Source organism: Pleurodeles waltl, chromosome 11, assembly GCF_031143425.1.
Source record: "Pleurodeles waltl isolate 20211129_DDA chromosome 11, aPleWal1.hap1.20221129, whole genome shotgun sequence".
Classification (NCBI taxonomy): domain Eukaryota; kingdom Metazoa; phylum Chordata; class Amphibia; order Caudata; family Salamandridae; genus Pleurodeles; species Pleurodeles waltl.
Window position 1 is genome coordinate 853,630,904 of NC_090450.1, and position 25,623 is coordinate 853,656,526.

At 43.1% G+C, this 25,623-nt stretch overlaps 1 protein-coding gene across 1 annotated transcript in view; it reads right to left on the bottom strand.

The window, feature by feature from the left end:
* Nucleotides 1-25,623, bottom strand: part of SRRD (SRR1 domain containing) — an 87,173-nt gene that overhangs the window by 57,626 nt on the left and 3,924 nt on the right. Inside the window, exon 2 of the mRNA XM_069214694.1 lies at nucleotides 5,192-5,386. Coding sequence (XP_069070795.1) covers nucleotides 5,192-5,364 — 173 coding nt within the window. The 5' untranslated portion in view covers nucleotides 5,365-5,386. The remainder of the gene's footprint in view (nucleotides 1-5,191; nucleotides 5,387-25,623) is intronic.

The window sequence follows — 25,623 nt, forward strand, 5'->3', positions numbered from 1 at the left end:
CAGGTGATCCTCATGATTGTCAAGTACATGTATTGACAAGATTTGAGGTGTTGGAATGTTCAACACGTGAAAATGTTTTCATAAACTGTGATTTAGTATGCATTTGGACCTCTAAGAGTGAGGTGCGCTTATCTGACTCTGTGTGCTATGTCATTTTGACATTATACTTCAATAGAAACACTGCTCAGGAAAAGTTTGTAAAAATGGGCTTTATGAACAGGTAAATTAGCTCATATTTTACTCTCTGCTTTGCAGATTAACCCTTCATCATGTCAAAAAGAAGGAAATGGAATGATATGTGCTCTTTGGTTTCACTTGTACAACGGGAACTGACTTGCAAAAACCCCAGTGCATTCTTTGTAGTGTTGTGTTTTCCAACTCAAATCTGAAGCCATCCAAGCATCATGAACAAGCACGGTGGAACGGATGTTGAAGGGCGTGATGTATTGTCACTGAAAACCGAAAGAGCTTGTTTTGATCTGGAGGAACTCTTCTGCAAGCTGGATTTCATTTCTGTTGAACAACCACTACTTCTTGCTATGTACCAAGTGGCATATCAGGTTGCCAAATCCTAGCAGCCCCATACAATTGCAGAAGATTTCATCAAGCCATGTGCCCTGGGAATAGCAACAATTATCCTGGGCAAAGAAGTTAGCAAACTATTTGAACGAGTGCCTGTATCAAATAATTCAATTCACAACCGAATCAGTGATTTGAGTGAAGATATTTCGATCCAAATTATCTCAGATGTCAGAGCTAGTCCTCTGAAAATCTCTATGCAGTTGAATGAGTCAACTGAGGTCTGCAGCTGTAGTCAACTCATGACATTAATGTCAATGATGGTGCTCTGAAGGAAGATTTCCTGTTTTGTGAACATATGAAAACAACCACAACTGCAAAGGATGTGATGCAGCTGGTGAAAGACTTCTTTGCCAAACGTGATTTAGATATAAAAAAACATTGGTTCTCTGCGCACTGACAGTGCGCATGCAATGCTTGGGAATAAACCTGGCTTTGCTACATTGATGAAAAAGGAGAGTCAAGACTCACAATTTACCCATTGTTATCTTCATCTGCATGCTTTAGCATCAAAAACATTGCCTCCATATTTGAAGTAAGTCCTTTACACTTGTATGAAGATCATCAACTGGATCAGGGGGTGTGCTTTGAACCATAGCATCTTCAAATCTTTTTGTGAACATTAAGGAAGTGAGCATTCGGTTTTGATATTTCACACAGAAGTCCGTTGATTATCACAAGGACAAGTTTTAACCTGCTTCTTTGAACAGGGGGAAGAAACCAAAGTTTTTCTAGAGGAGCGTGAATGTGATCTGGTTGGGGCATTGAAATCACAGGAATTCACCAAAATTCTGGCTTGCTTGGTTGACATTTTCACTACTATGAAAGATATGAGTGTTTCTCTTCAAGGAAAAGGGATAAACACATTGAAGGCTTTTGAAAAGTTGAATTTCTGCAAAGAAAAGTTATCTCTTTGGTGTTGAAAGACAGAGAGGCAATCGCTCAAATTTTCCTTCACTCGAATGATGTTGGATTCATAACTCCTATTGTGCGTGAACAAATTGTGACTCATTTGGCAATGCTGTCAGAATCATTTGATGGATATTTTGCTGCTGGAGATCCGAAGATTTCAGAAGAATGGATAATGAATCCATATTCCTACAATTTGCCCGAAATGTCAGCTGATGAAGAGCTGAAGATAGATCTTATTGATTTGCAGACAAATTGAGCTCTAAAAAGTCAGTTTGAAGGCAAGACTTTGGAGGAGTTCTGGTGTTCAGCACTGGATATGTTCCCAAGTCTTGGTGGAAAAGCATCATTTGTCCTCATTCCATTTGCAACAACATACTCATGTGAATCTGGATTCAGTTCTCTTTTGTCAATCAAGACAAAATCTAGGAATCACCTGAATCTCAATCAGCAAAAAAGTCCCCAATTTTGACAAAACCATGGAGGAGTAGAAGGAACAAAGAAGTAACTGAAGTTTAAGTTCACATTTGGGATTGATTTGACTGTTTACAAATTTTTCTAATTGCTCAATTATATTTGCATTTATTACACAGAGTTAAAAGCTTATTTTTTAGTTCAATTTGGTCACCTGCATTACTGTCTGTGGTTCAATCAGTGGTTAAAAACAATGTGACTATTCAACGTCAAATGAAATATCACATTTGTAGGGGGTGCAAACATAAATCAAACATTTCCTAGGGGTGTGTGGCATAGAAGAGGTTGGAAACCCTGATCTACTACAACATGTTTATCATTACAGAAACATACACCTTGTTAAAACCTGAAACTCTTTGATGGTGTCCTTGCATATCCACACTATTTTTTGATTAACATTTATATTTAATTGAATCGCACACCAGTATCATAAACTGCAAAACACTCACACAAAAGGTGATCAGATGTAAACAGGGTACTCTCAGTCTTCAAAATCAAAATTGCCAATTAAAATTAAGGCAGCAGATCTTTACCATTTCATGATTATTATTGGCATTACAGGTCTATAAACTCAATGGTTTAGCAACAGGTCCTACGCAGTAATTTCCTTTGTGCCATAAACTGTATAATAGTCTTCTCTGAAAATATTTGTCAACGTATGAAGATTTATGAAGAAACTCCTCAACTTTCCCCTTTCTACATTCGATCTCCATGTACCGCTATCTCAGTCTGGATTGTGAATGAGAAATATTCATCTGCAACTACCATTGTAAGGTGTACTCCGCCCAGTCAATGCCATGAGTGAATTATATGGCTCTCCAAGGAACACCAATATATTTAAAGTGTCAGGGACTTTACCTATGATAACCTATTAAGACTGGCTCCTTGGCTAAGTTTGAAATATTCTGGTTATTCCATGGAAAGGGAAAACGCTTCATCAAATGAAGATATTTATGGTAACACTTTTACAAAAATATCATGTGCAAATGCCCGGAATCCCGTTGGGCTCTTCCTACGACAAAGAATGAGCAAGGCAACCTCAAAAATATAGTGTTGCACCAATATTCCTTTGAATTTTTATGGCACTTTTGCCAAGATACTAGCAAAATGAATAAATGCATCCCAAAACATCCTAAAACGATAAAATTGTAACACGGTTAAGATCTAGAAAATAACTCTGTGGGGGTAAATATCATGCTTAAGTATCAGCAAAACAATTTTAGATCAGTTGTAATTTTCTTAAAACTGTATAAGAATATCAGAAAGTGTTCATAAGCAAACTGCTGAAGGAATACAATGAAATTTATGACACACTGTTTGTGTACAAGAGTGCGAAGAATCATTGATTTGTGTTGGGTTAAACAAAACAAAAGCTTTTACAAACAAAAAATCCAATTTGATTTAGTATACTTAAAAAAATGTATACATACTACTCAACATCTAAGGTGAATATAAAAATAATAAAATAGACGAGAAATACGAAGGGAGGTGTGATGAATACAATTGAAGGCAATACAGCATTTAAAGTGGTAATAGACTGGAAGCAAGACAACAGAGACACTACCTTGTGAGGTACGGAAAAGTAAAATCTACGAAAAAGATTAATAAACAGAAATCCTGAACTTACTGAAAGGGAGAAAATGCATAGGCGGATAGTCAAACCATATCTCTGCAATAAGGAATTTCACAGCAGAAAAGGTTAAAGAATTCGAAACTACAAGTATATGACACAGAAGACATATGGACAAAAAACGTAAGCAAAGAATTATTGATAAAGCAGATGTTTTAGTAAGAGCCGACAAAATGCACGATGGAGCACAATATAGCTGGAAGCATAGCAGAACAGACAGGAGAAGAGAGCGATAGAGCAGCTTTGATGTAAACTATGAGCAAAGACTAGACTGTTACATTTGAAAAAAAATAAGACAGAAGTTTCATGATTCAACATTTGCACATTATCACAAAGTACAGAGAGTTTGTATCATCCTAAAACACAGTTATGCACAGGACAAAAAATCTTCTTGAGACAAGAGAAAATTATACAAAGTATATCCTTTATCTAATTATAATATGGAAAGAGTAATTACCTGAATCAATATAATTGGTTGTAGACAACCTTCTAAAAACTAAGACAAAGCTTACTAAAACACTGGAAGGCATAAATAATCAACCAGGTTTGTACGGAGTGGAAATATAGCAAAAGAAAATTTGAGTATTTCTCATGGTATGTATGATTGCAAGATGGATACAGTTTACAATTGAACTGGCCACTTTTAACAACGTACCAGCTCTAAAATCATCATCATGACTAGCAGTGATACTGAATAGGTGAATAACTGCATGCTAAACTATCAAGTCAATCACAGGGAGGTTGGTCATCATTAAGAGATGATGAAATTCCAACTACAGTTAAAGAAATCTGCGGTATTACATATGAGATCAAGAACAGAGAACATGGGAATGGAGGGGACAGGAATGACCAGAAACTAAGTCAAAAGAAGGCTAGTAGGGAATACTAACTACAACAATTAAAATTTGCATACAGAACCAATGTTTATCCCTACTACTAATTCAAATTAATGTTCACAACAAAATAGACATCATCTAGTTAAAGTGGGATTCAAATGTTTCATATAGATTTAGCTGAAACTGAATTAAAAGAAGCTCCAAAATATAAGAAATCTCAAAATGCAAGCAGGTTTAATCTGGCTGTAAGTAACACAAACTTTGAATTTGCATGAGAAATTAGTTTTAAAAGAAATCACAAAACTGCCTTATAAACTGAAATGTACACAGAAGAATTTGCAAAGAAATCTTAAAGAAATATTAACCAAACTAATGATTGCAGAGGCCTGTAACTTGGTGGGTGTAAGATTATTTACATAGACTATGATGAAGAGTAAGAAGGTGGTTATGACAGGCTATATTTTCACAGTTATTATAAAATATTGTTCTGAGAAGACACCTTTCTTGGCTATATGAATGAGAAATTATTGATAACTCAGAGCTTTGGGATATTTGTAGCACATTTAAATTACGATTTTGGACAGAAAACTGGTTAATGTCTTTACAATTGTACGTATTTCTAAAGCATTGTTCATGATTATGTGCAATCGTTTGAGTGATTTTCATTCACTTGTTATAACAGAGATCTGACGTTTAACCCTGCCTAGCAAAGGCTATTTAAAACATGTTTATAAAGCACTAAGACTGTACAGAAAAAACTCACTTTGCTTGCTGGATTTTCAGTAGAATTAACGGACAATCATTTTCACTGTTTTCCCAGTCCTTGTTGCAGGTGGTTGCTCCTTCTACACGAGTCACAGGCAAAACTTTTTTTTTATTCTTGGTGCTTTTCTTTCTGTACACTGTCTGCCATTCTTCGTCATCCTTCACAGACATGAATTTCAGGCGCTGCTGAGTTCTTTAAGAGAAAACCAAAGTGTTGGGGAGCATAAATAAATAACAATGTGGCACTGCCACTACCAACCACATCCATAATTAAAGAACTATGCAAGGCACATCATGAACGGTGATTGTCTATTGCTCACTCTGCGAAATATTTTCATAATAGCATAGCATGTACCCTATTTTATGGAGCCTGTGTACATCAAATAAAGCGTCATCATCTATATCACATACCAAAATCACAAACGTTTAGTGCTATTGGAGAAACCAAGAACACACACTACTGCCATAAACACAGGAAACAGACAATAAGCTCAGCCAAGAAACAGATGGAAATGAGGGACTCACAAATTAAAATGAAAAGAAAATCTAGATTTCATTATTGTTATGGATGCTAGCATTATGTATTACTCTTTCTTTAATGCCACTCTGCAGCACATACAAGTTAAACATGACATTTTCAATCAAACAAATTCCAGAATCAGAAGAAAGTGTCTCTATGTAATTCTTATGGCACAGAATCATATCCCTTTTTCAAAACTGAGCTCTTATAAAATTCAAAATCCATCTGCCAACTTCCTCTTACCAAGCCCGCTCCCCCTCCTCTTCAAAGCTGGTTTACCTATGAAAATATAAACAGTATAGAAAGTCCATCTAATTAAGTCTGATTTCTTAAATCATAAGAATGCATTCTTAACTTTCACACTGACCAATTCAAAAATATCAATCATTCGCCTCTTGGCATATTTATCGACAAATTTCTCATTTAGCTTATTTTTTTGTACATGTGGGAGCAGAGGACGGGATAATGCTAGCCTCAGTGTCTTTAATGAACTCTAGATTCTCTGTACATAATAAATTAATAATCACCATTTCATTACAAGACCGAAAGCTAGCATTATGCATGTCTAAAATCCTCCTAAGCACGTTACTAGTTTCAAATAGTGTTTGTTAATACACCTTGTGCTCGACTAGTCAGCCGCTTTCAAAAACTCTTTGAATCTACTCTTGTCCAAGATGCCTTGCTTGCCATAGTTCCTCTAATGGAATATGCTCCAAATCTTTCCATCCCATCACCAGCTTCTACTATAACCAATCTCATCCATTTCGCAATGGTAGCATTCACATAAGAAATTAACAAATGACTCATGCCATCAGTCTTATTTCCCAAAACTCCCCACTTATACTATTGAAAACAATCCAACACACACAGTGTAGTGCATTCCAGAAAACCTAGATAAAACAATTGAATCCAACATGTTTTTGTCCTTTTCCAAATCTCACATAATACCCCATGTTGGTCATTAACTATACTACTAACCTCCAAAGCCTTTATGTTAGACCTTCCTAGAAGATGCCAAACATAGCAATGTTGTCAATTTCATCAACGGTTTCTTCACATCAAAGTATCAATTTCCTGGCCAAGCTTCAAACATATTTAGAACCAAATTCACATCCCAAAGCGTCTCATATCTATGTTTTTCGGGGACTTATCAATCTTATATTTTTAATGATTCTACAAATCAATGCATTTCTCCATGCAGATTCACCATACAACAGAGCACGACCTGTTGAAATAGCTGATCTATAACAATTTGCTCTGCAATTTACTCAGGCCCTTCTCAAACTGTTTAAACAGGAAATATACAACCTCTGCTACCGGTGCCGCCACTGAATCCAAATTCCTCTTCATACACCAACAAACGTAGGCTGGCCATATCCTATTATCTCTCTTCCTAGCTCTGGATGCAACAGAATCTTACACGCTCAAATGACCTTTTAATCAATCAGATGTCCTTAAACGTTCCAAGCAAGAAGGATCAACATCCCTGCTGAAACAAAATATGCTCTTCTCCATCGCCATTCACCAACAAACTTTCCCTTGCCTTCATCAAAATATGAAATATTGCAAGCAAACTCCACAACACACTGGAACCATGCACCCCAAAAAATTATTAAAACCAAATTACGTTTCTCACTCCTCACCTTCAGAAGAAACCTTCTGAATCATTGAGAATGGAGGGAACGTGTAACATTTGTTTCCAAAATATGTTGAACATCATCTACTGCTGCCCCACTTGAGTTTGGCCTCCAAATGCAATAATTGTTTATTTGGTATGTCAGCCTACTCGCAAAAAAGGATCCATCTCTAATAGACCCCATATTTCGTCTATTTTTTTAAAACATAGCCGACATAACACTCAATTGTATTGTATTGTATTGTAATAGTATTTATATAGCGCTTACTACCCCTGACGAGGCGTTGAAGCGCTTTTCGGTGAGTAGCACGCTACTCTGGAACCCAACAAGAATTAGTGATGGATTAGTATCGGGAAATATGAGTACAGTTTTAGTATTATTATGAGTTAATTTGAGCCGCAGATATGAGAGTTTGTTAGTTAGATTCACTGGAGTAATGGAGGGGTGGAGGAGTAAAGAAATCCAGAAGTGTTAATTGGGAGTATATCCCTCATTTACTCAACCCAAAGGCTTGGGATGAGTAAAGGGGGATAGAGGAGGGAAGAGTCTGTGGAAGGGTTAGGAAGAGCATAGTAGCAGGGTGAGATAAATGAGGGAGAATTTAGTAGGGTAGTGTGGGAGGTCATGGTAGCAGAGTGAGGTTTGGGGAGTTAGATGTGGAAGCGGAGGGAAGAGCTTAGGCAGAGTTATTTAGGAGATGAAAGTAGTAGAAAGGATTTGGGATGAGTCAGAGTGGGAATGGAGGATAGTTTGATAGAGACATGACATATGATGATGGGTAGATAAGTGTGATAAGATGAGAGCAGGGATTCATAGATATCTAGCATAACAACCCACCCAGGAGCCATGCAATGACCTACAAACATGCCAAGCACAGAAACAACATATACACATACATACATACACACACACACATATATATATATGTATATATATATATATATATATACACACACACACACATACAAACACACATGAATACACACACACACATATATATATATACATACTGTAGGAAGTTGGCTCTGTATGCACTATTTCAAAGTAAGGAATAGTATGCACAGAGTCCAAGGGTTCCCCTTAGAGGTAAGATAGTGGCAAAAATAGATAATACTAATGCTCTATTTTGTGGTAGTGTGGTCGAGCAGTAGGCTTATCAAAGGAGTAGTGTTAAGCATTTGTTGTACATACACACAGGCAATAAATGAGGAACACACACTCAGAGACAAATCCAGCCAATAGGTTTTGTTATAGAAAAATATATTTTCTTAGTTTATTTTAAGAACCACAGGTTCAAATTCTACATGTAATATCTCATTTGAAAGGTATTGCAGGTAAGTACTTTTGGAACTTTGAATAATTACAGTAGCATATATACTTTTCACATAAAACACAAATAGCTGTTTTAAAAGTGGACACAGTGCAATTTTCACAGTTCCTGGGGGAGGTAAGTTATTGTTAGTTTTATCAGGTAAGTAAATCACTTACAAGTCTCAGGTTTGGGTCCAAGGTAGCCCACCGTTGGGGGTTGAGAGCAACCCCAAGGTTACCACACCAGCAGCTCAGGGCCGGTCAGGTGCAGAGGTCAAAGAGGTGACCAAAACGCATAGGCTTCAATGGAGAGAAGGGGGTGCCCCAGTTCCGGTCTGCCAGCAGGTAAGTACCCGTGTCTTCGGAGGGCAGACCAGGGGGGTTTTGTAGGGCACCGGGGGGGACACAAGTCAGCACAAAAAGTACACCCTCAGCAGCGCGGGGGCGGCCGGGTGCAGTGTGTAAACACGTGTCGGGTTCTCTGTAGGTTTCAATGGGAGACCAAGGGGTCTCTTCAGCGGTGCAGGCAGGCAAGGGTGGGGGGGGTTCCTCGGGGTAGCCACCACCTGGGCAAGGGAGAGGGCCTCCTTGGGGTCACTCCTGCACAGAAGTTCCGTTCCTTCAGGTGCTGGGGGCTGCGGGTGCAGGGTCTTTTCCAGCCGTCGGGACTTTAGGTTCAGGCAGTCGCGGTCGGGGGGAGCCTGGGGATTCCCTCTGCAGGCGTCGCTGTGGGGGCTCAGGGGGGACAACTTTGGTTACTCACAGTCTCGGAGTCGCCGGAGGGTCCTCCCTGAGGTGTTGATTCTCCACCAGTCGAGTCGGGGTCGCCGGGTGCAGTGTTGCAAGTCTCACGCTTCTTGCGGGGAGTTGCAGGGGTCTTTAAATCTGCTCCTTTGAAACAAAGTTGCAGTCTTTTGGAGCAGGGCCGCTGTCCTCGGGAGTTTCTTGTCTTTCTTGAAGCAGGGCAGTCCTCTGAGGATTCAGAGGTCGCTGGTCCTTTGGAAAGCGTCGCTGGAGCAGGTTTCTTTTGGAAGGCAGGAGACAGGCCGGTAGGACTGGGGCCAAAGCAGTTGGTGTCTTCTGTTCTTCCTCTGCAGGGGTTTTTCAGCTCAGCAGTCTTCTTCTTCTTGTAGTTTCAGGAATCTAAATCTTTAGGTTCAGGGAAGCCCTTAAATACTAAATTTAAGGGTGTGTTTAGGTCTGGGGGGTTAGTAGCCAATGGCTACTAGCCCTGAGGGTGGGTACACCCTCTTTGTGCCTCCTCCCAAGGGGAGGGGGTCACATCCCTAATCCTATTGGGGAATCCTCCATCTGCAAGATGGAGGATTTCTAAAAGTTAGAGTCACTTCAGCTCAGGACACCTTAGGGGCTGTCCTGACTGGCCAGTGACTCCTCCTTGTTATTCTCATCATTTCCTCCGGCCTTGCCGCCAAAAGTGGGGGCCGTGGCCAGAGGGGGCGGGCAACTCCACTAGCTGGAGTGTCCTGTGGTGCTGGAACAAAGGGGTGAGCCTTTGAGGCTCACCGCCAGGTGTTACAGCTCCTGCCTGGGGGAGGTGTTAGCATCTCCACCCAGTGCAGGCTTTGTTACTGGCCTCAGAGTGACAAAGGCACTCTCCCCATGGGGCCAGCAACATGTCTCGGTTGTGGCAGGCTGCTGGAACCAGTCAGCCTACACAGATAGCCAGTTAAGGTTTCAGGGGGCACCTCTAAGGTGCCCTCTGGGGTGTATTTCACAATAAAATGTACACTGGCATCAGTGTGCATTTATTGTGCTGAGAAGTTTGATACCAAACTTCCCAGTTTTCAGTGTAGCCAATATGGTGCTGTGGAGTCCGTGTTTGACAGACTCCCAGACCATATACTCTTATGGCTACCCTGCACTTACAATGTCTAAGGTTTGGCTTAGACACTGTAGGGGCACAGTGCTCATGCACTGGTGCCCTCACCTATGGTATAGTGCACCCTGCCTTAGGGCTGTAAGGCCTACTAGAGGGGTGACTTATCTATACTGCATAGGCAGTGTGAGGTTGGCATGGCACCCTGAGGGGAGTGCCATGTCGACTTACTCGTTTTGTTCTCACCAGCACACACAAGCTGGCAAGCAGTGTGTCTGTGCTGAGTGAGGGGTCCCCAGGGTGGCATAAGATATGCTGCAGCCCTTAGAGACCTTCCCTGGCATCAGGGCCCTTGGTACCAGGGGTACCAGTTACAAGGGACTTACCTGGATGCCAGGGTGTGGCAATTGTGGAATCAAAAGTACAGGTTAGGGAAAGAACACTGGTGCTGAGGCCTGGTTAGCAGGCCTCAGCACACTTTCAATTCAAAACATAGCATCAGCAAAGGCAAAAATTCAGGGGGTAACCATGCCAAGGAGGCATTTCCTTACACAACCTCCCCTCCCCCCCCCCCCAAACGAAAGAGGATGAGACTAACCTTTCCCAAGAGAGTCTTCATTTTCTAAGTGGAAGAACCTGGAAAGGCCATCTGCATTGGCATGGGCAGTCCCAGGTCTGTGTTCCACTATAAAGTCCATTCCCTGTAGGGAGATGGACCACCTCAACAGTTTTGGATTTTCACCTTTCATTTGCATCAGCCATCTGAGAGGTCTGTGGTCAGTCTGAACTAGGAAGTGAGTACCAAAGAGGTATGGTATCAGTTTCTTCAGGGACCAAACCACAGCAAAGGCCTCCCTCTCAATGGCACTCCAACGCTGCTCCCTGGGGAGTAACCTCCTGCTAATGAAAGCAACAGGTTGGTCAAGGCCATCATCATTTGTTTGGGACAAAACTGCCCCTATCCCATGTTCAGAGGCATCTGTCTGCACAATGAACTGCTTGGAGTAATCTGGAGCTTTTAGAACTGGTGCTGTGCACATAGCTTGTTTCAGGGTGTCAAAGGCCTGTTGGCATTCTACAGTCCAGTTTACTTTCTTGGGCATTTTCTTGGAGGTGAGTTCTGTGAGGGCTGTCACAATGGATCCATATCCCTTCACAAACCTCCTATAGTACCCAGTCAAGCCAAGGAATGCCCTGACTTGAGTCTGGGTTTTTGGAGCTGCCCAGTCCAGAATAGTCTGGATCTTAGGCTGGAGTGGCTGAACTTGGCCTCCACCTACAAGGTGTCCCAAGTAAACCACAGTTCCCTGCCCTATCTGGCATTTGGATGCCTTGATAGAGAGGCCTGCAGATTGCAGAGCCTTCAAAACCTTCTTCAGGTGGACCAGGTGATCCTGCCAGTTGGAGCTAAAGACAGCAATATCGTCAAGATAAGCTGCACTGAAGGACTCCAAGCCAGCAAGGACTTGATTCACCAACCTTTGGAAGGTGGCAGGGGCATTCTTTAAACCAAAGGGCATAACAGTGAACTGATAATGCCCATCAGGTGTGGAGAATGCTGTCTTTTCTTTTGCTCCAGGGGCCATTTTGATTTGCCAGTACCCTGCTGTTAAGTCAAAGGTGCTTAAGAATTTGGCAGCCCCTAATTTATCAATCAGCTCATCAGCTCTAGGAATGGGATGGGCATCTGTCTTGGTGACAGAGTTAAGTCCTCTGTAGTCCACACAAAACCTCATCTCTCTCTTTCCATCTTTGGTGTGAGGTTTGGGGACTAAGACCACTGGGCTAGCCCAGGGGCTGTCAGAGTACTCAATTACTCCCAATTCCAGCATCTTGTGGACTTCCACCTTGATGCATTCCTTAACTTGATCAGACTGTCTGAATATTTTGTTTTTGACAGGCATGCTGTCTCCTGTGTCCACATCATGGGTACACAGGTGTGTCTGACCAGGGGTTAGGGAAAAGAGCTCAGCAAACTGTTGCAGGACCTTCCTACAGTCAGCTTGCTGTTGGCCAGAGAGGGTGTCTGAATAGATCACTCCATCTACTGAGCCATCATTAGGGTCTGATGACAGAAGATCAGGGAGAGGCTCACTCTCAGCTTCCTGATCCTCATCTGTTACCATTAACAGATTTACATCAGCCCTGTCATGGAAGAGCTTAAGGCGGTTCACATGGATCACCCTCTTGGGGCTCCTGCTTGTGCCCAGGTCTACCAGATAGGTGACCTGACTCTTCCTCTCTAGCACTGGGTAAGGGCCACTCCATTTGTCCTGAAGTGCCCTGGGAGCCACAGGCTCCAAAACCCAGACTTTCTGTCCTGGTTGAAATTCAACCAGTGCAGCCTTTTGGTCATACCAACACTTCTGGAGCTGTTGGCTGGCCTCAAGGTTTTTGCTTGCCTTTTCCATGTACTCTGCCATCCTTGAGCGAAGGCCAAGTACATAGTCCACTATGTCTTATTTAGGCTCATGAAGAGGTCTCTCCCAGCCTTCTTTCACAAGAGCTAGTGGTCCCCTTACAGGGTGGCCAAACAGAAGTTCAAAGGGTGAGAACCCTACTCCCTTCTGAGGCACCTCTCTGTAAGCGAAAAGCAGACATGGCAAGAGGACATCCCATCTCCTTTTGAGTTTTTCTGGGAGCCCCATGATCATGCCCTTTAATGTCTTGTTGAATCTCTCAACAAGGCCATTAGTTTGTGGATGATAGGGTGTAGTGAATTTATAAGTCACTCCACACTCATTCCACATGTGTTTCAGGTATGCTGACATGAAGTTGGTACCTCTGTCAGACACCACCTCCTTAGGGAAGCCCACTCTGGTAAAGATACCAATGAGGGCCTTGGCTACTGCAGGGGCAGTAGTTGACCTAAGGGGAATAGCTTCAGGATACCTAGTAGCATGATCCACTACTACTAGGATGTACATATTTCCTGAGGCTGTGGGAGGTTCAAGTGGACCCACTATGTCCACACCCACTCTTTCAAAGGGGACCCCCACCACTAGAAGTGGAATGAGGGGGGGCCTTTGGATGTCCACCTGTCTTACCACTGGCTTGACAGGTGGTACAGGAGGTGCAAAACTCCTTAACCTTCTGGGACATGTTGGGCCAGTAGAAGTGGTTGACTAACCTCTCCCACGTCTTGGTTTGTCCCAAATGCCCAGCAAGGGGAATATCATGGGCTAAGGTCAGAATAAACTCTCTGAACCCCTGAGGCACTACCACTCTCCTAGTGGCACCAGGTTTGGGATCTCTTGCCTCAGTGTACAGGAGTCCATCTTCCCAATAGACCCTATGTGTTCCATTTTTCTTGCCTTTGGACTCTTCAGCAGCTTGCTGCCTAAGGCCTTCAAGAGAGGGACAGGTTTCTTGTCCCTTACACAACTCTTCCTTTGAGGGTCCCCTGGGCCCAAGAGCTCCACCTGGTAAGGTTCCAGCTCCATAGGCTCAGTTCCCTCAAAGGAAAGAACTTCTTCCTGAGAAGAGAGGCTCTCTTTTTCTTGTTGTGTTGCAGCTGGTTTCCCAGCTGACTTTCCTTGTCTCTTGGTAGGCTAGGTCCTTTTTCCAGACTCCAGCTCTACTTTTTCACCCTGTGCCTTGCACTGTGCCCTTGTCTTGACACACACCAGTTCAGGGATACCCAGCATGGCTGCATGGGTTTTCAGTTCTACCTCAGCCCATGCTGAGGACTCCAGGTCATTTCCAAGCAAACAGTCTACTGGGATATTTGAGGAGACCACCACCTGTTTCAGGCCATTTACCCCTCCCCACTCTAGAGTTACCATTGCCATGGGATGTACTTTAGTTTGATTGTCAGCATTGGTGACTGGATAGGTTTGTCCAGTCAGGTATTGGCCAGGGGAAACCGGTTTCTCTGTCACCATAGTGACACTGGCACCTGTATCCCTCAGGCCCTCTACACTTGTCCCATTAATTAAGAGCTGCTGCCTGTATTTTTGCATGTTAGGGGGCCAGGCAGCCAGTGTGGCTAAATCCACCCCACCCTCAGAGACTAATGTAGCTTCAGTGTGACACCTGATATGCTCAGGGCACACTGTTGATCCCACTTGGAGACTGGCCATTCCAGTTTTAGCTGGAGTGGAGTTAGAAGTGGTATCTTTCTTGGGACAGGCCTTGTCTCCAGTTTGGTGTCCAGACTGACTACAGCTACGACACCAGGCCTTTTTGGGATCAAAGTTTTTACCCTTGTACCCAGAATTGTTTTCTGAAGAGGCTCTGGGCCCACCCTCCTGTGCAGGTTTTTGGGGGCCTGTAGAAGACTCTTTACTATTTTTGTTTTTGGCTGTCTCACCACCCTTCCCCTGGGGAGGTTTTGTGACCCCTTTCTTTTGGTCACCCCCTGTGGAAGTTTTGGACACCCTAGTCTTGACCCAATGGTCCGCCTTCTTTCCCAATTCTTGGGGAGAAATTGGTCCTAGGTCTACCAGATGCTGATGCAGTTTATCATTGAAACAATTACTTAATAGGTGTTCTTTCACAAATAAATTGTACAGCCCATCATAATTACTTACACCACTGCCTTGAATCCAACCATCTAGTGTTTTTACTGAGTAGTCTACAAAGTCAACCCAGGTCTGGCTCGAGGATTTTTGAGCCCCCCTGAATCTAATCCTATACTCCTCAGTGGAGAATCCAAAGCCCTCAATCAGGGTACCCTTCGTGAGGTCATAAGATTCTGCATCTTTTCCAGAGAGTGTGAGGAGTCTATCCCTACACTTTCCTGTGAACATTTCCCAAAGGAGAGCACCCCAGTGAGATTTGTTCACTTTTCTGGTTACACAAGCCCTCTCAAAAGCTGTGAACCATTTGGTGATGTCATCACCATCTTCATATTTAGTTACAATCCCTTTAGGGATTTTCAACATGTCAGGAGAATCTCTGACCCTATTTATGTTGCTGCCACCATTGATGGGTCCTAGGCCCATCTCTTGTCTTTCCCTTTCTATGGCTAGGATCTGTCTTTCCAAAGCCAATCTTTTGGCCATCCTGGCTAACTGGATGTCCTCTTCACTGGAGTTATCCTCAGTGATTTCAGAGAGGTTGGTCCCTCCTGTGAGGGAGCCAGCATCTCTGACTATTATGCTTGGAGTCAGGGCTTGAGAGGCCCTGTCTTCCCTAGATAGGACTGGTAGGGGGGAATCACCCTCCAAGTCACTATCATCATCCTCTGAGTTGCCATCCTCTGAGTTGCCATCCTCAGAGGGGTTGGCCTTTTCAAACTCTGCCAACAGCTCCTGGAGCTGTAGTTTGGAAGGTCTGGGGCCCATTACTATTTTCTTTATTTTACAGAGTGACCTTAGCTCCCTCATCTTAAGATGGAGGTAAGGTGTGGTGTCCAGTTCCACCACATTCATCTCTGCACTAGACATTATGCTTCTAAAAGATGGAATACTTTTTAAGAATCTAAAAACTAGTTCTAGAATCTAATTCAAACTTTTACCAAACTTTTAAACTCTAAAATAAATGCTAAACAGGATCTAACACAAGGCCCTAGCAGGTCTTTTAAGAATTTAGAAAAAATAGTTCAAATTGCAAAAACAATTTCTAATGACAATTTTTGGAATTTGTCGTGTGATCAGGTATTGGCTGAGTAGTCCAGCAAATGCAAAGTCTTGTACCCCACCGCTGATCCACCAATGTAGGAAGTTGGCTCTGTATGCACTATTTCAAAGTAAGGAATAGTATGCACAGAGTCCAAGGGTTCCCCTTAGAGGTAAGATAGTGGCAAAAAGAGATAATACTAATGCTCTATTTTGTGGTAGTGTGGTCGAGCAGTAGGCTTATCAAAGGAGTAGTGTTAAGCATTTGTTGTACAAACACACAGGCAATAAATGAGGAACACACACTCAGAGACAAATCCAGCCAATAGGTTTTGTTATAGAAAAATATATTATCTTAGTTTATTTTGAGAACCACAGGTTCAAATTCTACATGTAATATCTCATTTGAAAGGTATTGCAGTTAAGCACTTTTGGAACTTTGAATAATTACAGTAGCATATATACTTTTCACATAAAACACAAATAGCTGTTTTAAAAGTGGACACACTGCAATTTTCACAGTTCCTGGGGGAGGTAAGTTATTGTTAGTTTTATCAGGTAAGTAAATCACTTACAAGTCTCAGGTTTGGGTCCAAGGTAGCCCACCGTTGGGGGTTGAGAGCAACCCCAAGGTTACCACACCAGCAGCTCAGGGCCGGTCAGGTGCAGAGGTCAAAGAGGTGCCCAAAACGCATAGGCTTCAATGGAGAGAAGGGGGTGCCCCAGTTCCGGTCTGCCAGCAGGTAAGTACCCGTGTCTTCGGAGGGCAGACCAGGGGGGTTTTGTAGGGCACCGGGGGGGACACAAGTCAGCATAAAAAGTACACCCTCAGCAGCGCGGGGGCGGCCGGGTGCAGTGTGTAAACACGCGTCGGGTTCTCCCTTAGGTTTCAATGGGAGACCATGGAGTCTCTTCAGCGGTGCAGGCAGGCAAGGGGGGGCTCCTCGGGGTAGCCACCACCTGGGCAAGGGAGAGGGCCTCCTGGGGGTCACTCCTGCACAGAAGTTCCGTTCCTTCAGGTGCTGGGGGCTGCGGGTGCAGGGTCTTTTCCAGCCGTCGGGACTTTAGGTTCAGGCAGTCGCGGTCAGGGGGACCCTCGGGATTCCCTCTGCAGGCGTCGCTGTGGGGGCTCAGGGGGGACAACTTTGGTTACTCACAGTCTCAGAGTCGCCGGAGGGTCCTCCCTGAGGTGTTGTTTCTCCACCAGTCGAGTCGGGGTCGCCGGGTGCAGTGTTGCAAGTCTCACGCTTCTTGCGGGGAGTTGCAGGGGTCTTTAAATCTGCTCCTTTGAAACAAAGTTGCAGTCTTTTGGAGCAGGGCCGCTGTCCTCAGGAGTTTCTTGTCTTTCTTGAAGCAGGGCAGTCCTCTGAGGATTCAGAGGTCGCTGGTCCTTTGGAAAGCGTCGCTGGAGCAGGTTTCTTTTGGAAGGCAGGAGACAGGCCGGTAGGACTGGGGCCAAAGCAGTTGGTGTCTTCTGTTCTTCCTCTGCAGGGGTTTTTCAGCTCAGCAGTCTTCTTCTTCTTGTAGTTTCAGGAATCTAAATCTTTAGGTTCAGGGAAGCCCTTAAATACTAAATTTAAGGGCGTGTTAGGTCTGGGGGGTTAGTAGCCAATGGCTACTAGCCCTGAGGGTGGGTACACCCTCTTTGTGCCTCCTCCCAAGGGGAGGGGGTCACATCCCTAATCCTATTGGGGAATCCTCCATCTGCAAGATGGAGTATTTCTAAAAGTTAGAGTCACTTCAGCTCAGGACACCTTAGGGGCTGTCCTGACTGGCCAGTGACTCCTCCTTGTTATTCTCATTATTTCCTCCGGACTTGCCGCCAAAAGTGGGGGCCGTGGCCGGAGGGGGCGGGCAACTCCACTAGCTGGAGTGTCCTGTGGTGCTGGAACAAAGGGGTGAGCCTTTGAGGCTCACCGCCAGGTGTTACAGCTCCTGCCTGGGGAGGTGTTAGCATCTCCACCCAGTGCAGGCTTTGTTACTGGCCTCAGAGTGACAAAGGCACTCTCCCCATGGGGCCAGCAACATGTCTCGGTTGTGGCAGGCTGCTGGAACCAGTCAGCCTACACAGATAGTCGGTTAAGGTTTCAGGGGGCACCTCTAAGGTGCCCTCTGGGGTGTATTTCACAATAAAATGTACACTGGCATCAGTGTGCATTTATTGTGCTGAGAAGTTTGATACCAAACTTCCAAGTTTTCAGTGTAGCCAATATGGTGCTGTGGAGTCCGTGTTTGACAGACTCCCAGACCATATACTCTTATGGCTACCCTGCACTTACAATGTCTAAGGTTTGGCTTAGACACTGTAGGGGCACAGTGCTCATGCACTGGTGCCCTCACCTATGGTATAGTGCACCCTGCCTTAGGGCTGTAAGGCCTACTAGAGGGGTGACTTATCTATACTGCATTGGCAGTGTGAGGTTGGCATGGCACCCTGAGGGGAGTGCCATGTCGACTTACTCGTTTTGTTCTCACCAGCACACACAAGCTGGCAAGCAGTGTGTCTGTGCTGAGTGAGGGGTCCCCAGGGTGGCATAAGATATGCTGCAGCCCTTAGAGACCTTCCCTGGCATCAGGGCCCTTGGTACCAGGGGTACCAGTTACAAGGGACTTACCTGGATGCCAGGGTGTGCCAATTGTGGAATCAAAAGTACAGGTTAGGGAAAGAACACTGGTGCTGGGGCCTGGTTAGCAGGCCTCAGCACACTTTCAATTCAAAACATAGCATCAGCAAAGGCAAAAAGTCAGGGGGTAACCATGCCAAGGAGGCATTTCCTTACACATACACTTTATTATTAGAACCATGGGTAAATATATAAGGTATAAGGTGTAAGTACCTAGGGTACCCACTACAAACCAGGCCAGCCTCCTACAACAGTACCTTGCGTTCGGTTCACAAAAGGCTACCAAGAACACAGTTTTCGACAGAGGTTTAGTGATCTTAGTTTACAGTTTATGGGGTGCTTGAATATCAACTCCTGGCAAAAGATTTCAAAATTACAGCACATGGTGTGGGGTAGCAAATTTAGACATGCATACAGTTTACAGGACGGATGTGTAGAAGTGTGCAGATTATATTGGCAGTTCTCACATTTACAAGAGGCTCAGGAGACTGGAAAGCCTGATCAAATACCTCATACAAGATTATCAGTATTCCCCTTAGAATTTTTCTGTGGCTACCCATTCAAATTGTCGGCTTCAGCTTCTGGTAAGACTTGTGTAGACCAGAGTGACCTCAATCAGTTTAGTGCCAACATTTGCCATAGTCATTCATTCATATATATTGCAGTTTTCTAGCATGCAGACAAGACTTAAATTGGGGGGCGTGGGTCAAATAGCTTTACACAGAATGTAATTACAAGTGAGAACCAACACATCAAAACGTTGGACTATTTTTTTATAAGGCCATTTCCATGGCTCTATATAGACTTATCACAGGTGAGTGCGATACAGAAGTAACTGATATTTTGATCCTCTTTAGAAGGTTTTGAAGAAATTATTTTGGCATACACTCAGGCAAGGGTTGTCAAAGTGTTCCTTTCATTTGGAAGGCTGTAGCTCAGCAAGGAGGATACAATATGTTCAGTTTACCCAAGGCTAACATATAGGCTCATAATGCACTGGGAGAAAGATTTAGTCACACTGGCTGGTGTTGCTGTAATTGACCAGGTATCTTGTATATTAATTGTTCCAAAATAAAATACCACAGTTCTTTGGCAAACTTTGATAATTCACATGCTATGATTCCCCCCAACAATGTATGTAAAGTACTGCTGACACTGTCCATTCAAAACAAAACTGCTTCTCTCATCAACACTTCTTAAAAACTCTTCAGAGCCTATAAGCCCCAGTGTCATTTCCAAGCAATTTATATGCTGAGACTTCTCTAAACCTATCCAACGACTATCTGTCTTTAACTGGTCCAAATGTGTTCCCCAATCAAGAAAACTTGCATCTTTGTCTCATACGAAATCCCAGAGATTGCATAGCATTTCATGCCTTCAAATTCTTCAACCACCAAACAAACTCTTCCTTTGTTTCCTTCCAGGGACAAAACCAACTTCTCGCCAAATGACAAATCGGTTCTTAAAGTCTGTCTTCACTTTCTGAAGTGCCCGACAGCACAATGAACAAACAAAAATCACCTCAATCGAGGACGAGAGCAATCCTGTCATTCAGGCCGAATCTCTCCATGTCAAATCTTCCTTCATCAATACATGTCTAATGATCTTCTTCTTTCTTGGCCAGTAAAAAGAGCCTTGACTGAATAGTGTCGGTTTGACAACGTAGAAACTATCAACCTTGAAGTAAACACAATGATGTGTCTTCACTGATAATGAAACCTAGAATCTACAACAGACTCCTTACCACAGTCAACTGGTCTTTCACCTCCTCTACACACTGAAATATTATACGAATGTCATCCAACTTACTATACCTACTTCTCTATCTCCATAAGGTGGTCTTAACACCCTGGTAAAAGCAATGGAGCAGATAGCAATCTGAACACTAAACATCTAAACTGGTACAACTATCTTCCTTGCCAGAATCGGAGGAATGACTTAACTGCTGTATTTCATGGGAATTGTTAAATACACGTCTTTCAGATCTAGTTTTATTAGCCAAACAAATTACTATAGCATATCTCTTGAAAGATGGATACCTTCCATCTTGGAATATGTGTAAACACAATACCTGTTTAGTTCCCTTAGAATGATTACTTGCCTCCATTCATTGTCTTTCTCCTCTACCAAAAGAAATGGTGCATACATACTGTCTAAACATGTCTGTCACAGTCCTTGTAGCCCCATTTTCTAACGTTTACCTGATCTCGGAATTCCCTATCCCCATTTGAATTTGATATGGGAGCAATTAGCTTGGTTATTTTTCTTGCAAATTAATTTACACAAACTCTATCTCTAAACCCTGCACAGTTTCTAGCGCCTGAGGATCTTGGTCAGTTTACCCCATATATGTGCAAAATACTCTAAGTTTTCCCTGACCTGTCCGGAGGAAAAGAAAACAGAAGAAATCATCATACTGGAGACCTCCAGACAGTGTTCCTCTTCCCAAGGCAATTGTTCTTCTTTCTGATTTTCCTCTATGTGGGACGAATACAGATGTGCTTTGGAAACCTCTTCCTGAGCAACTAGAGTTATACAGACATTGAGACCTTTGCCATCCTCAGCTAGAAGACAGTCCCTTTCTGCCGGCCATTCCAAAAACACTTCCTCAAATTATTTTATCGATCTGTTTTGAGCTCTCCCAAGAGCTGTAAAAGTAGAAACATATGCCCCCAGGCTAGTTCGAAGACTCTTTCCAAAAAGGTGGCCTTTCACATTTTCACTAGTCTCCTTATCAGCCATGCCACCTGATTTTGGATTTATTTTCATTAAAATTGCCTCCCTTCTCTTGGCAATGATGCCAGCATTAGCACCAGCTAAAATGTAAACTGCTCTTTAGTTTCAACCTCTAAATAAATATAAATCAACTTGCATACCCTTCAAATAGGCTTCTGCTGCCGTATCCACAGTATGTGTCAGCAGCCCTAGAATGTCTAAAAGTCTATTCTAGTATTGTTTCAGAGGTTTTTTTTTAAATCTATGAACGGATCTCTTCCCAACTTGAACAAAAATTAAGTTACTCTGCATTCATAGAGTGAAAATAACCTTCTCAACCACTGGTTTAAACACTCTACCATAATCACAGTCCTCACTTACTTTACTAAAGTTTTTCTAATCCACTTCTTAATAAAAATTCCCAACATGTTCTAGAGGCCACCAATCTACCCTGTTTTGGGTGTCACAACCCATGCTGGGAGAACATGTCACGCTCTAAAGAATCCTTTGCAATTGACTGAGGTGAGAAGGTTCCTGCGCTAACACCATAAAGTGTCTTATTCAAATCTTCATTCTCAACATATTCATCAAGTAACTGCCCATCTACTTCTCCCTGATAACAGCCAAACTCTTCTTCTCCATTATCTTTAAATTCTTTTGGGTGCCGAAAGGAAAAACCTTCTCTTTCGTGCCAGTTAGGAAAAACTCTCACAGAAGTGTCATAAAACCCAAACCGATTGTTTCTGACCTTAGGCTTGATTGCTATATGCTTTGACTCGTGCAAATGCTTACCCATTCTTATATGCTCAGACAGGGTACAAAACTCATCAGAGTTTTCATCCTTTCCTCTTTCCCCTAAAACAGACTGAATTACATCCTTTACAGATGCCTTCATCTAAGTCTTAATCATTTTGCTTAAGAATTCACTGATTCACAATTCTCTCAGGAATTTCCACGGAGTGGGCCTCAGGTTCACTTGTCATAATCTCTAAAAAAAAAAATCCAAAACCTGCTTTAATATGAGAACCCAAAATATTTATCTAGATCAGTCTTTTTCTAAATGTAGCCAATTGTCATAAAATATTGTGTTCCTAACTGAGCTGATGGGTAACTGACACCATGTAGATACTCTCAAGCATTTATCTTAGCCTACCTGTGGCTTGGGCTTCAATAAAGTGCGAGTGCACTTACACTTCCCTTTAGTGCTGATTGCCCAAATCAAAATGTTCCACTGACTTTGCGTACATGCAAGAAAAAAGCCAAATGACCTGCCTCAAATTCTCAATACAGATCCTTCAAGAGCCATAATTTCTGATCGGTGCACAGCGCGATCTGGTAAATGGCTTCACCCCTGAACAAAAAATATCATGTTATCTTTACCACTGAAATGTAAAATAAAAAGGGATTTGCCAAATTTAAAAAGTCTAACACTTTGGGCCTGATTTAGATCTTTGGTGGATAGTTATTCCGTCACAAATGTGACAGATATTCCATCCGCCGTAGGACGATCTCTATAGGATATTATGGAATCAAATACAGCAGACGAGATATTTGTCATATTTGTGATGGAGTACCCCCCTCCGCCAAAATCTAAATCAGGCCCATAATGAGCTTTGGAAATGAAAATAATGAAGTAGCCTACATGCAAAACCTACACACACACTTCTCAAGATGAAAAACACACAGAACCATCTGAATACTTAACTCAATGGAGCAGCATTTGAAAGAGGAAGAGAATTCTATGCCATGAAGATTAAGTTAAGATTGTGAACTTAATTCTGGAATTTGTTTTGTTTACAATGTCATGTTTACTTGAAAGTGCTGCAGAGCAGCATTAAAGAAAAAGTAATGCATTATTCTAGCCTCCGGTCTTGGAATAAAATAGGAAAAGCCATGGACACAATTAAGAGAAGATACACAAATCCATGTATTACTAAAATCCTCAAATTTCACCAGTATTGTACGCAGATGTGCAGAGTTTGTGTACTGCGTAAATGGGACAGGATGCACCCTCATGGTAGCAAGATTTTCTTTCGATTCTGGAAGGATGTGAATTCCAGTTAGGTTCTCTATGGCTTCTGTTTAAGATACCAGGTTTTTCCTTTTGGGTATTTCCACAAATCTGAGATTTGATCTCCTGAAGTGATTCTCCTGATGCTCCAACAGATACTTGATGGTCTTGAACTTCTTAGTACGAAAGGTGTGGGATGACTTATGTTCACCCTGGGTATCTTCTAAAATAAAGACCCATGTTTTAACTTCCTCCAATCAGGCAAAGTGTCTATTTTCTTCTCAAGTTCTTCCATTTTCCTACTCAGGGTAAAAGGTGAGAGAGCTTTGAATTTGTTTCCTCTCCTTTATCTTACCCACTATGGTAGTTAAGAATAAATCAATTTTAAAGCCGGATGGTTGAACTGCCGTATGAGTGATAGTTTCAGCGGAGTCGGTTGAGTCCAGTGCTGTGTTGGCCAGATCAGGCATCAGGCAACTTGTAAACTCAAGGTATTTAGGATGCTGATTGTAACTGAGGTGCTTGGGAAGTTTGAGGCACTTGAGTATCTGGATCGCTGACATTGCCCGATTCCTTGAATACAATACCAAGTCTCTATCTAGACTGGGTTTTGTCACATCCAGAGGCCCTACTACATCTGTTGACTGTAGATTGAGGGAGGCTCCTGTATTCTCATCCCATCTCACATTTTCGGCCTGACTGAGGTCCGCCATCCCCTTATTTATGACAGCACTGCCCACATCCAGTGAACTGGTCTCTTTATTTCGACTGGTCGTCCCACTCTTTGATGCCCTGTTGCTGAAAACAGAATAAACTGTAACACTTCCAATTTCTGCTCCACTTTCAAGGATTGGGTCTGGTCAACTGTGGTGCCTCCTACTCAAGGGTCCCATACCGCAGCATTCCCTTGAACAGTATGTGGTCTCACCCCTGCGGATTGTCCCATTCTGGGGTTTCCTGGTAAGACCATCTCTATCTCTGTGGCAAACTTCTCAAGCTGGTGTGTGCCGTTATTCTCCGCCATTGCCAATCCTGTGTAGTCAAGCACACTTGCCTCCCGCCAGTCTCCCCGATCCCCAGGGGGCAGATAATTTATCTTCCTCCAATGAAAGCTTTTTGGCTGGGGACAATCTCCTGGTTCTATTTCTCTGTGGGTAGCCTGGGCCTCTCCTGAGTAGGAGGGTGTCTTTTTACTCTTCAGCATTTGCTGACCTTAGATTCACCTTAGTAACCAGCAAATCTGCTAATCAGCTAGCCTAGCAACTCTGTTGGCCATCCTGTTCCATATACACAGATGCTCCCCTCCTCCAGTGCAGACCTTTTTTGGGGACCTGAATAGGTCTTTGCCCACAGTCCGATATCAGCCCAAATCAGCCAACTTCAGCCAAGTCCGGCTTGCCTCCCTCAATCCTTTTAGAAGTGTCTCTTGTCAAACTTCATCATGAACTCCATCATACCATCCTATCGCATGAAGAAGGAACACAACTACAGAATTCTACAAATGCAACATTTCTTCGATTTTTACTCAACTCAAGCTTCTTATTTGCACACTGCAAATACTCTCAGCCCAGTCAAGTAAAGGAGTGTCCCATATCCCCTGCATGACTCGCCGTTCTCCTCTTATATCTTCAGCACAGCAACTATGGCAGTTTTTCTAAAAAATAAAAAAAAGGGGGGGGGTACTCGGCTAACTGCCACTGTGGGCCATTGTTCCTGGTAAAGTTTTTATGTCTAGTGTTCCCTCAGCTAGCAAACCAAAAGCCGCTGCCAAAAAGAAAGCTGAGAACAGCCATGTTGATCCTGCAGGGAGATGCGCTATACGAGGTTGCCTCTTTCCCCTTATATCTGTCAGCTTCTAATACCACCAATGAGGTGGCCATGTTGGCTGCAGGGAGTAGTTACTCTGGAGTGACGCGCTATGTGAAATTGGTTTTAGAATTTGAAAAAGGTTCTCTCACGAGCAATACAGCAGCAGAGTTTCAAGTCTTCTGAGGGTTTCAACTTTCAGGTCTTTCCAGATATGACTTTAAAGACGTCACGGCCTTGGAAGAAACTATGGCTTTTGATACCACTTTTTAAAGTTGAATGTGCTCAAGCCTCAAAACTTAAAGGTTGTAGCAAATGGGACATTTAAGACCTTTCAGGAGGCAGAGGCAGCAAATGCATATCTTCAACCCTTATAAGAGAGGGAAAGGTTATTAAGCCACCATACGT